Source organism: Talpa occidentalis, unplaced genomic scaffold (assembly GCF_014898055.3).
Source record: "Talpa occidentalis isolate TD23 unplaced genomic scaffold, MPIMG_talOcc4v2.1 talOcc4.14, whole genome shotgun sequence".
Classification (NCBI taxonomy): domain Eukaryota; kingdom Metazoa; phylum Chordata; class Mammalia; order Eulipotyphla; family Talpidae; genus Talpa; species Talpa occidentalis.
The window spans coordinates 28456525-28474734 of NW_023601433.1; the positions used below are offsets into that span (position 1 = coordinate 28456525).

Sequence of the window (18210 nt, forward strand, 5' to 3'; positions counted from 1 at the left end):
CACATGTCTAACCATTGAAAACAATTCATACTTATTAAATCCTTCTGTAGCAATCCCGAGAATAATTGTCTCATTTCACCCATTTCACAGATGGGGAAACTGAGGCATGGAGTGACGTGCAACTTACTCAAGTCAGAACTAGGAGAGGGACTGAGGCCACAGCAGATTCTCTGTCCCAGAATTCCCATGCGGAAACATAACTGGCGTCATGTTTTCCTCCTTTCCTCATCCCAGGCCTCCTGAGCACTCCTGTCAGGGCCCCAGCTACTGTATTCAAGCATCTGTCCTCCCTGAGTCTATGCAGTGAACACTCAGCTGATAACAGTGCTGGAATCTGATTCCCAGTTAAGTCTGAGTCGGTCTGTGGCCAGAGCTGGGGACCCTCCTCCTGCTCCTTCCATGGCAGAAAACACAGAATCTGTGTGGGTTGGACATGGGGACCTGAGACCTTGGTCAGGTTCAGCTTGAGGCCCTTAGGCTCAGGGCTCAGACAAGACTGAGACACACACCCTGGGGACTGGAGAGAGATTTGCATTGACTGCCCCGCCTCCTGGAGCTGCAGGCAGGGAGGACAAGACAGGAGCCTGGAGAGGCCAGTGCAGCTGGGCAGCCTCAGGGCAGAGCTCCTGGAAGCCTCCACCATGGCCTGGGTGTCCTTCTACCTCCTGCCCCTCATGGTCTCCACAGGTCAGAGCAGCCCAGACACTCAGGGATTCCGCTCCCCGGTAAATCCTTCAAATCTCCCTCACCGTGATTCTTGAATCTTCTGTTCCAGGTCTCTGTGCTGGGTCTGTGCTGACCCAGACCCCTTCTGCATCTGCCTCCCTGGGGGCCTCAGCCAAGCTCACCTGCACCCTGAGTAGGTAGCACAGCGCATTCACCATTAGATGGTTTCAACAGCTGCCAGGGTGGGTCCCGCGGCATGTGATGAATGTTGATAGTGATGGAAGCCACGAAAAGGGGTAGGGGATCCCCGATCACTTCTCAGGCTCCAGCTCAGGGGCTGACCGCTACTTGACCATCTCCAACATCCAGCCTGAGGACGAGGCTGAGTATTACTGTGGCGCAGGCTATTATATTGGTGGACAAAGGGGAAGTGAGGCCAAAACCTCCCTCCCCCGCCCCCTCTTCCCCACAGGGCTCAGGATGAGCTACTCCCCATCTCCCTGCAGGACTCTGAGATCTTGACTCTTCTCCTTCCATCCCTGTGGCTATGACCTCCTCCCAGACACCAGGACAGCGAGGGACAGAGGTTATCACTGAGGTCATTTGGACAACACAGCATCTGTGTCCTCCCTCAGGCCTGTGGGGTGATGCTGGGAGAGACAAGAAGGATCCTGACCCTGAGAGAGGGTGTGGACAATGACCATAACCCAGAACTCACAGCCCGTGCCCACAGCATGGGTTCGGCTCAGAGAAGAGTGTGGAGTCTCAGAGTTTCAAGGAATTGTCGGCAGGGAGTGTCCTGCCTCCTGGTCCCTATGGAGGGAGCAGGACTCCTGTCAGGACTGAGGTTCAGCAGAAAACATCTGACTCCAAGGGAGGCTGGACAGAGAGTTCTGAGCCCCATGGAGGGAGCAGACTGGGCAACAGTTGGGCATCAAAGAACCTGTGAGAAGGTCTGCAATGGGAGAATAGGGGCACATTGGGGATTCTAATGGGGTAGATTATCAGCTTGTGATGCTGAAAATGGCTCCACATCTGCCCACAGAACTTTGTAGGACTGACCAGGACACATCAAGGGAGCCCAGCAGCAGGGATGAGGGAGAGTAGATGCTCACGGTAGAAATGTAGACCCACCATGTCTCAACCTGTGGGGACCCACCTCAAATGAATGTGGTTGGGTGGGGAGCAGGTCACTGGACACACTGATTCTCCACAGCAGACATAGTGACTAAGTGTCCCTGGTCCCAGGCCCTGACCTTATCTGGGTCAGAGGGCATCAGACTAGACCCCTGTTGACTGTCTCACAAGGTTATAGCTTGAGGGAGTCTAGTAGCTGCCTGGGGCCTGGGTGACTCCTAATTGGGCAGGAGAGGAAGGGGTGCTGGGGCTGGGGATGGGTGGTCAGGGAGCAGGGGAGCAGGACCCAAGATGGACATCAGGGCTCAGTTCTGCAGGGATCCTGACACCAGGATCACAGAGTCATGGGGCAAAGAGAATCTCCCCCCGCCCCACTCCAGTGACCAGTTATTCTGACTGAAATTTTATAGTCACTGTGTCCCAAACAAGGTCTCCATGCACCCCTCCAGTGGGGGTTTCCTGCAGTCCTTCCACTGTAGGAGGGGGCGTCAGGGGACTGCAGGGACATGTGTCACACTCCACGTACGTCTCACACATCCACGCCACCTGGGGTTTGTGGGTTATAATTTGGAATAAAGTGACACAGGAGCCTCCTCTGGACCAACGAGCTGATGTAGACGTGACGATGAGAATGTAAATGGGAGCCAGATGAAGGTCATTCTCTGTCCTCTTAATGGTGCCCAAGCAGGGAGGGAGCTGCCACTGCCAACCCCAGGTCAGATGGGACCAAGTGCCCATGAGACATGATTCTCATGTCAAGGTTATGACAGGGGCAGGGGCAGGAGGAGCCCACAGGCAGCTCTTGTCCTGGGAAGGTGACTGCTGTGCAGTGTGGAGCACAGCAGTCCTTGCAAGATTTTTCCCAAAACTTAAACTGAAGATTCTCCATGCAAGTGTGTGCACCTGCCTCCGGCTCTGCAAGTCTGGATTAAACATGAAGACAAGCACCTGAAGCTGCCGCACTGAGGCCACACAGTGAGCACAGGAACCAAGGAGAAAACAGAGACAAGGATTGAACCCTGAAGACCTGATGAGTGATGAGTGATGAGTGACTTTGCGCCTGGGATTCAAAGTGCAGTAGCCAACCATGTCCAGGGCGGGCAGGAGGACTGCAGGGCCAGGACGCTACAAGCCCCCCAATCCCCAGGAATCTCTGAGCTTGCTTTTCCCTGGGCCCTCGCTGGCGTTCTCTCGTGTGCCCTCTGTGACCTTGCAGGTGTGCCTCGTAGTGTCATCCTCTGAGTGACGCCACCCTCATAGCCCTGACCTCTAGGCCAGGTGTGCACACTTATTGAGGCATGTCACACACCTACTCCAGGTGCCCACAATCAGGCAGGCATGTCCCTCGCCCATGTGCCCAAGCACTTTCTGTGCCAACAGGATCAAGGCCGCAGATGAGAGCCACAAAGGCTAGTGGGCCAAAGAGCCTAAAATTGATTTACCCTACAAAAGTAATCACACCAGTCTGGACACCATTTGACCTGCTGGTGAATAGCATTTGACCCTGATCCCACATTACAGCATGGGCCTGGGAGCCCAGGAATTTGAAAATATAATCCAGGGTCACCACTGGTCCCATCGTAGCAGCCTCTTACCACATTGCTGATAACAGTGCAGCTGGTGCCTTCCTGGATCCCACCCTTCCCACACCAGACCCTGAAGGCAAGTCCCTCCTGAGGGCTTGGCCACACATGGAAATAACCAAGCTGGCTGGGAGCCAAGGAGCAACCATCACGGGGGTGACACCTGGCAGACAAGCAGGCCTGGCCTTGATAACAACCACCTGCGTGCTAGCAAATTCACTTGATCTCTCATGTGCCAGCTAGTAGTGGACCCCACCGGAGTCTGTGCTCCCCCACAGACTGCACCCCTTCAGCATGTGTGTGTGCTCTTCCCCAATAACCAGCAGGGGGGCATAGCCCAGTTCCCACTCTTTCACCACAGATGCCTCCAGCCTCCAGAGCCGCCTCCGGCAGACCAGTGGGCCCAGCCCACACACCACACACCACCAGGGTGAGAGGTTCCAGTCACACTACAAGGCCCACCTCTTGGTCCATGCCACACCCACAACCCACAGCCACAGGGAGGCAGTGCCAGTGCTGCATCCACCCCTGCCAGAAGCCCAGCAGCCCCAAAGCACATGCAGCAAACCTACCAGTGAGCAGGCTCACACCAAAACAGTGAGCCTCCCTGGTTACCCTGCAGCTGGCAGCTGGCACTGCACATGGTTGCACCTAGAGGGCACCACGCAGCAGGTGACCCAGACTCACAAGGCACATCCTGTAGCTACACTGGGCAGCCATGGGCCAATGTGCACCTGCAGCACCAACCCCTGAACACACCTGAGAGGGGGCTTGGGGTCAAATTCTAAGTGCCAGTGTCTGGCAGGACTGACAGCCCTACCCACACAGCCGCCCCGATTTGGCACAAGGTGGCACAACCATGAAGGGGCTCAGCTCAACACACAACTTGGGGAAAAAGGAACTGCACTCCAGAAGGACACTCATCACAGCACATGACTAACCCTCAGGACCCAAACAGGTAGTGATGGTCCAGGTAATCACAGAGCACCAGGAAGATGGGGGACAGAAGAACATGACCCGTATGACAGAGCTAATCATAGTAAGGAGATCTCTCTGTGGGGAAATGTCCAAACAGCCATAAGCTTTTGATGTGCTCACCGTTGTTAGTCATTACGGAAATGCAATTCAGACCAAAATTAGGTACACTTTACCCTCACTAGCTTGTATAAATTAAAAATTCAGATAATAACAATGTTGACATGAAAGTGAAAACAGTCTGGAAATTGCCCTAATGACTAATCCTAAAGGTAACAGATGATCCAACAATTCTGTTCATAACATATACCCAAGAAAAGTGAAAACATACCCACAAAAAAACTTGTATAAAAATGTTGTTGCACAAAATTAACAGGCAACTATAAATCAGATACACTCTGCAGGGGAGGGGAAGAGAGAGGGATCAGAAGAGGGGTGGGAAGGGCACAAGGGACTATGGTGATGGTGCATGGGTGAATTGGGTGGTGAGAATTTTGCCAGGACTACACCTGAGAGGAGAGAGTATGCATTGTACAAGAGGAAGAATGATGTAAAATTAAAAAAAAAGAATATATATATATATATAAAGTTTGTTGCAGTTTTATTATTCCTAATAGCCAAATGATGGAAACAACCCAAATTCCCATCAATGAATGAATAGATCAACTGACCATGGTGTGTTCCTAACACAGAATATTCCTCAGCCATGAAGTGAAATAAAATCCTGCTCCATGCTACAGTGGAATTGAATCCAGGAAATGCTGTGTCAATGACAGGAGTCAGCATTAAGACCACACACTATGTGGGCCTCCCCTGGTGGCACAGAAGTTGAGTGCTGGGCTGCGAAGTTGCCTGCAGCCTCTGCAGCGCCAGTTCTGATCCCCGGCTGCTGGCGAGGGTCCCACATGGCACGACAGACCTCTCCTGCCACGCCCGCTGCTCCACTCAGCAGTGTATTTCGTCAGTCTGCCTGCTCTGCTCCCCGCTCTGGCTCTGGTGAATTCTCTCACCCTCCCGCACTTCTGACTGTACCCAGTGCTTGCATAAATAAATAAATATTAAAAAAAAAAAAGTCCACACACTCTGCAACTCTATTTATGTAAAAGTCCTGAATAGAGACATGTAATGAGAGACACAGAAACTTATCTGGTTGCTTAGAACTGGGGTGTTTGGAGGCAGAAACTGGAGGATGGTGGTAGGTTTCATTTTAGTCAAATGACACTGACAACACTTCTGCCAGAACTGGGCCATGTGGTTGCCAGGCTAAAAGAACCTGTGAAGAGTGACCAGGTTAGAGATAGATGGAACAGCACACAGGGAGATTAGTGAGGACTCTCTGCTTCTTCTGAAAACCAGCTATGTCGTTGCTCTCTCCAACCACAACATGGAAATTCCTAAGAGCACAGGCATGTCATAATCATGCCATAGACCCCGGAAGGAATGTGTGCAAGACTGAAGTGGGAGTCACAACATTTGCAGGAGGACGTTCTCCTCTCTCTCTTGAGTACAGTCACCACCGAGGCCCCATGATGGCTCTGCACACACAGCTGGCCCCTTTAAAAGCCATTCCCTGAGGGCCTCCCCTGGTGGTGCAGTGGTTGAGCCGCAGCCTCTGCAACGCTGGTTCAATCTCCGGCCACCGGCGAGGGTCCCACGTGGCACGCAGACCTCTCCTGCCACGCCCGCTGCTCCCCTCAGCAGTGTATTTCATCCCTCTGCCTGTTCTGTTCCCTGCTCTGGCTGTGGTGAATTCTCTCACCCTCCCGTGCTTCTGACTGTACCCAGTGCTTGTATATGTATAAATAAATTAAAAAAAAGAAGTAACCTACTGAAAAAAAAAAAAAGCCATTCCCTGAATCCTGTTCTCCCCAGTGCCACCCTGTGACCTGATAGTCCTTGCAGGTATGACTCAGGTAGGTCAGGAACCTTCTTCCTCTAAACGGACATGCTCAGATTTTCCTTGTTGATCTGAGGCCTCTGTACATCACCTTGAGGTAAACCAGGGCCACATATGGAAGAGTAATTCACCCTTGGGTCAGCAGCCCACGGAGCAGGAAGACACTACCTGACATGCTGCTTCTGAATCCACTCAGATGCCCCTGACCTCCTGCAGCCTGTGCAGAGTAGCCACCAGGAGGCAGGAAAGAGCCACATGTGTCAGGGTTTTTAAAGCATCCTGGAGAGGGTGACAGGAGGGTTAGTCACCACGAGGAAACAACAGAGTAAATAGGTGACATTTTATCACAGTTTCATCCTTGACAATCGTGCATCCATTTTCAGACTCCATGGACTTCTGATTTGAATCTTACAGAACTGCTGGTTTCAATGGCACAGGTTCAGACACATCAGTACCAAGCCCCTAAACACACACAGACCAGTCCAGCTAAAAGAACATCACAGTCCTCATCTGACTTCTCTGTGGTCATAGCCCCCTCCCTCACTTTGCTCTGAGATCCTCTTGTCCCACCAGACACACTGCTCTGTCTTTCTGGATGAAAGCCTGACACCAAGAAATTCCTTGTAAACCTTTGTTCTCTTGATTATAAATTGAGACATTTATTACTACCTTTCCCCAGGCAATTAAATACACTTAACAATGGTGAACATTGGTTGGACTGCTCGTAGAGTTTGCACATAGACTCCAAGCTTTTCCTGGGAGCACATGACATCTATCTCATGAGCACACTCTGCGGATACTGGGCACAGTCCCTATGGCCCGCCTCAGGACACACACTTGGACATAAAGTTAATAACCTCAATGACTCCATGTGTACTTTGCAAGGAGGAGGTTTATTCAGTTTCCACTACTCAGGTACTACACCCTGGGGTGGGACCTGGTCCCACTAAGCCTCCTAATGGCACCTACAGACCAGGATCACAAACACAGAGAGACTCCACGCTGAGCTATGCCTGGGGAGGAGATGGATGACAACTGCATGAGACTAGCAGAGGAGGATCCCTAAGCTGAGGGTGGGGACTCTAGAAATTATCCCTCCCTTTCCTGTGTCCCTGGTGGCTGAGTCTTCTCTGAAACCACAAACCTCCCCAAGCAGCAGCCTGGGCCTGGCTGATTTGCATACCCAGCAGCTCTCTCCAGCAAGGGGATAAGACAGACCTGGGGGGGAAACTGCCCAGCCTCAGCCTCAGGGAGCAGAATCAGGGACCCCTCCATGGCCTGGACACCTCTCCTCCTGGGCCTCCTGGCTCACTGCACAGGTGCTGAGCCAGACTCTCTGCACCCCAGCCTCTGGGCTCTTGGACAAGCCTGTTTCTGACTCTGAGTTCAGCAAGGGCTGCCTGTGGGGGCAGGGTACTCATGACCCTGTGCAGAATAGGGGGTTGGGGGTTGAGACCCCCAACTATGCTCACTGTTTGGTGTGAGCCTGCAGGCTTGGATGGTCAATAGAAAGGGAGGGCTGTTTATTCTTTTGTAAAATCACCATACATCAGTCAGGCTCAAGGGGCACTGAGGATGAGACTGAGGGAAGGGGACACACAGGGCAGCCTGACAACCACTGGATCTCAGGCCAGGCAAGGGGATGTTTCTGCGAATGGGTCCTGCTATTAAACCCCCCTCTCCTTTTCTCCCTTGCAGGCTCTGTGGTCTCCTATGAGCTGACTCAGCCTTCTTCAGTGTCGGTGTCTCTGGGACAGACGGCCAGGATGACATGTCAGGGAAACAACATTGGAAGTAAAGTTGCTTACTGGTACCAGCAGAAGTCAGGCCAGGCCCCTGTGCTAGTCATGTATGATAGCAGCCGGCCCTCAGGGATCCCTGACCGGTTCTCTGGCTCCAACTCGGGGAACACCGCCACCCTGACCATCAGCGGCACCCTGGCCGAGGACGAGGCTGACTATTACTGTGCAGCAGGTGATGGCAGTGGGAGCAGCTGGCGTTACTCACGGTGACACAGACAGATGGGGAAGTGCAACAAGAACCTCCCTCCCAGGCCTGGCGCTCACTCCCACAGACCTCAGAGGCATCCTGTGGGGGCCCATTCAGGGCTGGGAGACTCTGAGCAGCTTCTTTGTTCTCAGGGCTGCTGTTCCCCTGCTGAAATAGAGAGGGTGGGAGTCTGATCTGAGCTCTGAGACTCTTGTCAGCATCCATTTCTTCAAGGTCCCTCAGGGAAGGCCTCCAGGGCAGCCAAGGCCTCTCCAAGCTCAGTCTCTTCACGTGTCCCGGGGGTGCTGAGAGGAGTCAAGACTCAGGAAGGACAGTGTCTGGCTCTGGGCGGCCCCTCACTCTGGTGGTCATTCTTGTTATTAGTTTAGGATCACCCTGCACTGGAGCCCAAGCCCGCTTGTTGGAGAAGGGCCCCATGGGAGGGGTGGGGATGGGGCAGCAGCAGTGTCCTCCAGACTCCCTGCTCCTTTGTAGGTTGACATCTGAGCATTTTCTTTTCTTTTTTTTTTAAGTTAATTTTGCGTTTATCTTCATTTTTTCTTGACTTTTCTTTTTTTTAGTATTTTATTTATATATTTTTTACATCATGTTTTTCCCCACCCCCTGCTCCCGCCACAGGTGTAGTCCCAATAGAATTTCCTTCACTAACACACCCGTGTATCATCACCTCAGTCCCTTGTTCTCCTCTCTCTCTCCCTCTGATCCCTCTTCCTTCTGCTCCCCTGCAGGATGTCTCTGTTTTATAATTGTCTGATATTTTTCTTTTCCCTTCTGACTTATTTCACTGAGCATAATTCCTTTTAGCTCCATCCATGTTGCTACAAATTGCATGAGTTTATCTTTTTTGATTGCTGAATAGTATTCCATTGTGTATATACCATGTCTTCTTGATATATACACAATGGAATACTATTCGGCAATCAAAAAGAGATAGAGGGCCTCCCCGGTGGCGCAGCGGTTGAGCGCTGGGTTGCGAAGCTGCCCGCAGCCTCTGCAGCGCCGGTTCAATCCCCGGCTGCTCCCCGGCCACCGGAGGAGGGTCCCACATGGCGCGCAGACCTCTCCTGCAGCCCGCTGCTCCCCTCAGCAGTGTACTTCGGTCCTTCTGCCTGCTCTGCTCCCCGCTCTGGCTCTGGTGAATTCTCTCACCCTCCCGCGCTTCTGACTGTACCAAGTGCATGTATAAACAAAACAAACAAACAAACAAATAAATAAATAAAAAAAAAACATGCCTCTATATATATAAAAAAAAAAAAAAAAAAAAGAGATAGACATCTGAGCATTTTTATCAGAAATTTATAAGGGCCTCCCTGGTGGTGCAAGGGGTTAAGCATAATTACTATGAAGCAATCTGCAACTACTGCAGCACAAGTTCGGTCCCAGGCAAGAGTTGGATCCCAGGACAGCCAGAGAGGTGACCCACATGGCACAGCAGACCTCTCCTGGTTTGCCCACTGCTCCCCTCAGCAGTACATTTCAGTCAGTCTGCCTGTTTTGTTCCCCACTCTGTCTCTGATGAATCCTCTCATCCCCAGCAACTCTGGCCTACTTCCTGGTTCTTGTATGTGTAAATAAATAAACATTTTTTTAAAAAAAGAAATTTATAAAATGTTCACATCACTCTTTTACATTATTAGATGGAAGCAAATGTTATCAGGTTTTGATGGTCTCTCTTTTGAAAAATTCTTCTCTGTCATTTACAATGGTTTCATCTTTCCTTCTTGAATTTTGCCCCATACCACACTTCTTACTGATTTGATCTATGCATATTTTTTTATAACTGGAAATCTCTTATTCATTATCCCTTCATACATCAGTCTTAAAAATATGCAATTAAATATGTGTTTACTATCCTGTGATTTTAAGTGTTCATCGATTCTCTTCCTCCTAGAGATAGCAGCATAACTTTTAGTAGCAAAATTTAATCAAAACAAGATTAACATATTAAGAGTTTCATAAATAATTATTAAATAATGTTGGCTCATGGATACACTGCTCAATGCAACTTTCTGAATAATGCAGCAGAGTCTGACTTCAGTCTGTTCTTGCTTCTACTTTCATATGAGACTCAGAGAAAGTTCAGTCTCAAAAGCAGGAGTTGTAGAATACAGTGACTTTCACCACCCTGAACTCCTTCCTAGTTCCATGCCAAAAATCTTAGTCATCGATGGACAAACTTTATTGTCAACAGCCTATTAACTGACAGTTTTCATGCTATTCTACTTTTGCTGAAGGCTAAGATTTCAAGTGTTACTGTGGTAGACAGTTTTCACAGTAGCAACTCCCTTTCTGAAAAGGAGGGTTCCTTGCTCCACCTGCTGGGGGAACTGCCCATAGACAGCCTGGCATCGTGGGCCAGCCCTCCCCATGAAGCGAGCCACCTCCCTCTGTGCAGCATCCCTGGACTAGAGTAGGGCCTCCAAGCCTGATCAGTGTGAGGGTCTGAAGACCAGACCCACAGACACCTGGGAGGGCTCAGAAGGGGCATCCGAGCAGCAGAGTCCTGTGGGATCTCTGAGGACGAAGGTCCGGCTGAGCCCTCCCTCTGCCCATCCTTCTCTGACCCATCCCTGGCACAGGGGTGGCCCAAGCACTCTACCTGTAAACCTCCTACCAGCTGATCCCACCCCAGATTCAGGTCTTGGGACACCACCTGCAGTGGCATCCACCAGCCATTTGTCACCTATGTTCTCAAATCTGGGATCTGCACCAAGAAGTCTTGACCAGAACTTAGTAGTCAAACCTATTACTCTTTCACTAAGAGTCCACTTGTATAAAATGATATATTTTAAAAGATTGGGGAAAATTAAAATATTTGCAGCCCTATTGCATCTTTGCCAATATAGTATCTTGAGAAAACTGCTTTCCTATTTTCATATGCTTTCAGTATATTTTTTCCTTCAAAATGCAGGGTTGCTGCTTTGAACCATTCCATCTCTAGAATAATCCAACCATGTGAACTAAATGCCAAAGCAAGTTGTCAATGTCAAATGTATTATTAATACATACTTCTGTTAGAAATCGCCTGACACTTTGTCTCTATATATATGTATATATTTGTATATAATATGTATGTGCTGATGAGCATTTTGAGGAGTATCATAACATGACTGAAAATTTAAAAATGTGTATGGTGAAAACATTAAAATCATGTAGATCTCGGTGATCACTTGTCTACATTATGATAATCTTGAAAACAGGAAAGTCCTTAGGCTATATATATATCATTATTTTTCAATATACAATGCAATCACTACTATTAGGTGCCACAGGTATATAGTTACAAATAAATGTGAGGGCATTGTTCGGCTTCTAGAAATAATGACATCAAAATGGAATATAAATCACATTCGCTTTGTTAGGCATCAGGAAAGGAGCATTTTGTGTGAATATAGCAAGGAAAACTGGACCACCTGCTAAGGACTCCAGGCTTCAGGTCAGGAGTAAACCCACATAGACAGGTAAGGCAGGAACCACTGGGTACTGGACCCATCCCTTGACCCCCACCTGAATCCCTACTCACCCATTTCCCTCTTGCTTCTCCCTTCCCTCTCTTCCCATAGCCCGTCCCCCTCCCCTTTGGGTAGAGACCCTGTGGATGGAGGGCAGTTCCTGGCTCTGTGGCTTCTAGGCAGTAACAGGTTTCTGGGAGTTCCTGAGAGTCAGGATTAGAAGTGAAACTAGTAAGACACTCTGCTTGCATGCAAAATTTAAGAGAGTGCCCCAAAACTCAGTAATCAAGACAAGTAACATTTAATACAATATTTTTAAAAATGGAAATCAATGCAAAACAAAATTCCATTGTAAAGAAAACATCAAAACTGGAGGTAGGACCTCCCCTGGTGGCGCAGGCGGTTGAGCGCAGTGCTGTGAAGCTGTTCGCAGCCTCTGCAGTGCTGGTTCAATCCCAGCCGGCAGGCGAGAATTCCACATGGCGGCCGCAGACCTCTTCTGTTGCACCTGCTGCTCCCCTCAGCGGTGTATTTCATCAGTCTGCCTCTTTTGCTCCCCACTCTGTCTCTGGTGAATACTCTCACCCTCCCATGCATTTGGCCTGTACCCCGGTTCTTGTATAAATAAATAAATAAATCTTAGGGGGGGGGGAAACTGGAGGTAAAGTTAGGTTCCGAGACTGTGTGACACCCTTCAATGGCCTCCTCCCTGATTGCCCCCTCCCCCGTTCCAGGAGTCATGTGGGTGCTGGGGAAGATGCAGAACCAGAGTCCCACCTCCAGATCCCCTCTTCTGCCCTCCTACACTGGAGTTGTGCCAGTCTGCCTCCTTCAGGCTCTGATCTCTGGTCCATTCTAGGGCTTCTCGTCCCTCTCTATTGCTGGTCTCTGCTGCCCTCTACTGGACTCTTCCCTAAAGGCTGCACTCCAAGAAGCTGGCTGGGGAAATTAGAGGTCAAAGAATTTTCCAAAGCCCCATACACTCAGGTTCCAGTCTGGCCCTGGCCCGTGTCCATAAGGGCAGGTCCTCCCGGATCCTGGCTGGTGCCAGTGAGTCGCAGGACACAGTCTGTACACCTGTGTGTCCTGCGAAAGACATTCTCAGTCGCTGTGCCTTAGCTTCCTCATCAGCAGGCGCTAGAAGTTCCTCGCCAGGTTGGTGAATCCGTAACACCTACAGAAGGAGCAGGATTCTCTCCCCATTTGCAAAGGACATGAGGAGGTAGGGATTCACCCCCAGAATGACCAGAGTTGCTGCAGTCTCCAAGGTTAATGGAAACCCCTCAGAGCTGGTTCAGGCGCTGCAGAACTGATCTGACTTTGAGGACTGAGAGATTCCTTGACGTTTGACATGCCCAGATGGATACTCGGTCATCCTCTGCCTCAGAACCTCCAAGCCCCATCCCTGAGATGGTCCAGATGAGATGAGCAGGGCCAGACCTTGAGTGAGAGAGGGCAGGGAGGGGGCACCTGTGCCAGGATAGAGATGTCCACAGTGGCCACAGGCAGTCTCTGGGACCTGTGGGTTGGAGCATGGTCATTGGGAACTGACCAGCAGGAGGCAGGGGTGCCCTCTGATGTGGAACAAGGACAGGGACTGGGCAGGGAAACCCCCTTTGCTCCGACCACAGTGGGACACAGAGGAGCCAGGACCTTGAGCGGGGTGTCCGCCAAACACAACAGCTGAAAGCTGACTCCTCTGGCCCTGGCCTGAATGCAGGCCAGGGAGGAATTGGTGTCAGGGGGCTGGAGCTGGTTGTGGTTTTCACAGCTGGGAAGGCCCAGCACATCCCTCAAGGGTCCCCAGGGTTCAACCAGACTCGGATTTCCGACCGCAGCAACCACAGAAGGATGTGGTCTGCCACAGCGGCTGCCCTGAGCTTGTTGCAGGTGCAGGCAGGAGGGGGAGAGCAGCCAGGCATGCTGCATTTAGGGACAGCCCCTTCTTTTCCCCAGGACCTGGGGCTGTCCCTAAATGCAGCAGGAGAACCATAACTTCTGGGTCCTGGTCTGGGGTGAGTGTCACTCCCACACAGTGGTTCTAGGGAGGGATCAGCTTCAGCTTGGACCCTTGCCTCAGCCCCCAATGATCAAGGAGCCCAGGTAAGAGGCAGGAGTGGTCAGGCATAGTGACAAAGAGAAGCTAGAGTGGATCAGGGGCCTCCTAAGGGCTTCCCCATACCCTGCATAATGTTTAGGTTCCCTCACGCCAATACCATTCTGTGCCTTGCAACATCTCCAACACTGGTGGGGTGGGGGGAGTTGTGTGACCCAGTCCACAGCACAGAAGCAGTGTCTGTGGAGTGGAAAGAGCCAGCCTGGAGGTCCTTGAAGCTTGCTCTGATGATTTTGGTTTAACCATTGAATCATGATTACCACCAGCAACATCATTTCTTTCTTCCTCCTCATTATCAACAATTTCAAGGACTGTGAAGAGTCTGGGAATTTGCCCTATTTGCACACTAAAAGGTCAGCCTGCACCGTTTCATGGATGGGGACAGAAGACACAAGTCCGCTGGGGCAAAGACAATGGCCAGTTTATTACTCACAGCAATAACAGCAGCCGAAGTATCAGCATCTTCCTGCACAGGGTGATGCAGAAAAGGCCAGGGGGCAGTTGCACATCCCGGCTTGGGGATACCAAATCTTTTATACTGACTGATAAACAAGTTTTGTCTCTACCAGCCAGGTTGCTCACTATACACACATCCTCGAGAAGGTGGTCCAAAGCAGGCAATCAAGGCCAGCCTCCCGAGACCCAGAGACCCTGACCCCACAATCATTACCCATCTCAGTGAAAGAAAGTCTCAGGCTTTTTGTCTATTGCCACATCCCATGAAATAGGCTGGACTCATTTTCACCAGTTGCAGCAACAAAGTTAAGGCATGTGGGATTCAAAACACTGCCAGGCAACTCGATGGGGGCCACCAGTGCAGTCGCTTTGGTAGCCTGGGGAGAATCCTATAGAGTTGCTGAAACAGGAAACTGGGCCATGAGGGAGCTGCAGATTTGGGCTTCTTGTACTAGAAAATGCAACCACAAAAAAAAAAGCGAGAGGGCAGGCGCTCAGAGTGACAGGCAGCACCTGTGACCTGCCCAGCCCAGGGGCATCTCAGAAGGGAAAGTCGGCTGCTTTGAGTTCCCCCAGACTTGGAGCGCGTGAGCCAGAGTGGCATAGTCACCAACACAGCCCTGGAGCGAGCAAGGCCCAGACCTGGTGGCTCAGTGGCATCCAGAAAGTACTGAACGTGCTGAAACAGCAGAGTCCTCATCTTCAGGTGGGGGAGACAATCTTAGCTCAGCTGCTGCCACTCCCTCCCGGTGTCAGCACTAAACAGCATCACGCTCATCACTATTTGATGTTATAATCCTGAGCTTTGAAACAGACCTCAACCTAAAACACCTGTACAGCTTGTGGCCCCTGCACCTCTATTCAACACGACTCAAATCTTGTGAGCAAAGCACTGCCTTCCAGGTGGGCAGGGGTCTAGAAATGCAGAAGGCAAGTTCATTCCTAGATTTGAGCTCACCCTTCACCCCACTCCAGGAATGATCTTGAGCCCTGGCCTATTGTCCTTGGACCTCGGTTTTCTCATTTGGAAAAGAGGGACCCCTGCCCCATGCCAAGGGGTTGTTCTGAAGGGAAAAGTAAAAGGGTAGTAAGGGGGCAGGTGCTTGTTCACCACCTGTATGTGCTAAAGCCATTCATGCCCGGCACCTCCCTGCGGCAAAGGAGCTCTCTCAGTTTGACAGATAAAGAAACTGAGGTTTGAATGTCTCCAAAATTCATTAGCTTGACGTAACTCCTCAAGTGGGGGGTACAGCATCATTCCTGGCAGGGCCCTTGCCTGGCTGAAAGCTGAGCCAGGAGATGACCAGGGGCACTGGCCAGGTTTGGCCAATCCAGCGAAGAAGTTCTGTCTCAACTTGCTGAAGTGGAGTGTGCTGGGGTGCAGTCTAGGGGACTGGTGAAAAGAGAAGCCCTAGCTCCACCTCAAGGAAATCAGACCTTGGTGACTTCTGATCCACTGGGCACCCGGAGGCCCTGCAGGCCCCCCTCCACACTTCCCCTCCCCCAGAGAGATGCACCACAGACCCAGACCCGCCCTCAGGGAATGGGCCGGAGCAGGTGTGCCCCGCCCAGGTCCCAGGGGTGGAGCCAGCAGCTGTTGGCAGATGCCATTCTGAGAGATTTCCAGGGGTAACCACTATGCACCCTGAAGGGTCCGGCACTGGGGGCAGCAACCAGAGAAGGTCCATGCAGCGGATGGAGCCACATGGGCCTGTGGCACTTGCCAACCCTCCCCTTCAGGGACCCCATGTAGCAAACTGGCTTGATTCAGCGGCTCTGACCCTAAATGCTGATGAGGCTCAGTCCAGGCCAGGTGGACTGTGAGGCCCCAGGAGCAGTGACGGGAAGCAGAGCCCAGGGAACCACAGCTGGTCTAGGAAGCCGCCATCCAGCCTGCGGAGCCAGTGATGCAGGTAAGGAGTCGTGACAATCATGGGGAGACAATGCTGAGTTTTTTGATGCAGGAACCTGAAGGGATAGCAGTGGGGAGGGGAAGAAGGGGGAGAAAGAGAAATGAGCCCCGAAAGCAGGGACCTGGGCAGATACTGAATTCATGTAAAGTGTTGACATTTTGTCCAGCCAGGATTGGTTTGCATTGATTTTAATTTTTTACTATTGTATTAAAATATTATTTATCTTGATGACTGAGTTTTTGGCACCTCTAAAATTTTGTGCCTAATGCTTGTGACTCACCCACCTCACCTTGGCTCTCTGAGTCGGACAGAAAGAGGGCTGCAGGGGTAGGATGTACCCAGCAGGCACTAATAGTTTTAATGGCAGATCTTCCCTCTCAGTGGGGCCACAAGGCAGGTCCCAATGTCATCCCCACCTTACAGATGAGATAAGAGGCCCAGGAAGTCAGGCAATCTGCCCAACACAGCATGTGGGTATAGTCTCAGCACCCATCAGCATGCACTGTTTTAACAAAATGACCCAAGAGAGAAGTGGTCTGCAAGCCACCCAGAAATAGGAAGAAGGACTTGGCTTGGTCTCCCCCCAAAACACCAACTCCTCAGCTCATTTTTAGATGGTTATAGAATCAGGCCTAGGGGTGCAGGATGGGGATGTAAACCAGAGGAGACATGTCTAGTCGTGGGAACAGACCCAGGGCCCATTTTAGAGACAGTGAGGTATGGGAGAAGGGAGGCCCAACCTGGCTTTACAGGCAGAGGGGTGAAGGGTGCTCCCAGTAATGGGGGGACTCCAGGCAAAGGGAACAAGCTGGACTGAGAGGAGAGCAAGGGGCACGGGTGCAGGAGGGAGTTAGGGATGAGGGGGTACAGACAGGGGTAGAAGGTCATCTTTTGCCCATCCTTTGTGCTGGGGTGCAAGGAGTTGTTGGGGGATTTAAGTAGGGGACTGTCAGAATACAATTCGTGTTTTAGAAAAATGTCTTCGGATGTGAGACTGGTGTGAAGTCAAATTGGAAGAGCTAGAAAGGGCTCTAGCCAGAGCCTGCACCCCCAGGATGAGGGAGGGACCTGTTCACACTGAGATCAGGTACCAAAATCTCCTATGAAATTGGCAAGTGGATTGAAAGTGATGATACCAGAGGGTTGATCGGGAGAAATGGGCACTCTCATGCACTGTGGATACCAGGCAAACGTACACCCATTTCAGCAATACGAAGACCAGTCATAAAAAAAGCGAATTTATTTAATTTGTGTAATTCCACTTGTGGGGCCTATGCTGAGAGAAAAAAATAATGAAAGATGTAATGAAAGGGTCACAAACAAGAAAGATTAGCACCACATTATTAACCATGAGAGAAAACTGGAAACAACCTGAATACCCAGGAGAAGGGTATAACTGAATATGAAAGGGAACTTCCACCATAAGGAATCCTACACAAATGCCAAGATCATGTTTCCAAAACTGTGTTTTTTAAGTACATGTGCGTTTTCAAAAGTCTATCAGCAAAATGTCAATGGTGTGTTGCTAGCTGGAGGGATTTCACCTAATTTTTGCTTTATAATTTTCTGTAGTGGGGAAGGTGTTCACAAAAAGATAGATTTCATTTTCATATATTCAGTTTAACTGTAAACTAACTTTTAATACAAGAGTAAAATACTTGTATTTTATATATTTAAAAATACTTGTATTTTACTTGTATACAGTCATCAAGATAAATAATATTTTAATACAAGATTAAGCACAGAAGTATACCAAGTAAAGAGCTTATCATCCTCCCGCCTCTCACTTGAAACCCCTTGTCCGGTGGGTTTCTACACTTCCAGACATTCTCTTGTGGGTCTAAGTCCCTGAAAGTGCACACCCACCTCACTGGTGTTGGGATTTTATTTTTCAAAATAATTCATATGGATTCTATTTATATAATATATAAAATCAAATACATATTTAATATGTACTGTATATATTTCTAGTTTATATCTCAAAATAATATTTTTCCATAGTTTT

General features: G+C 50.2%; 1 protein-coding gene and 1 gene segment (V, D, J or C); both read left to right on the forward strand.

Moving 5' to 3' along the window:
- Positions 1-18210, forward strand: part of LOC119244483 (immunoglobulin lambda-1 light chain-like) — a 47132-nt gene that overhangs the window by 13456 nt on the left and 15466 nt on the right. The window lies entirely within an intron of this gene.
- LOC129145752 (immunoglobulin lambda variable 3-9-like) lies at positions 7532-8326 on the forward strand. The segment is given in 2 exon segments: positions 7532-7577; positions 7957-8326. Coding segments are annotated over 2 exon segments (360 nt in total).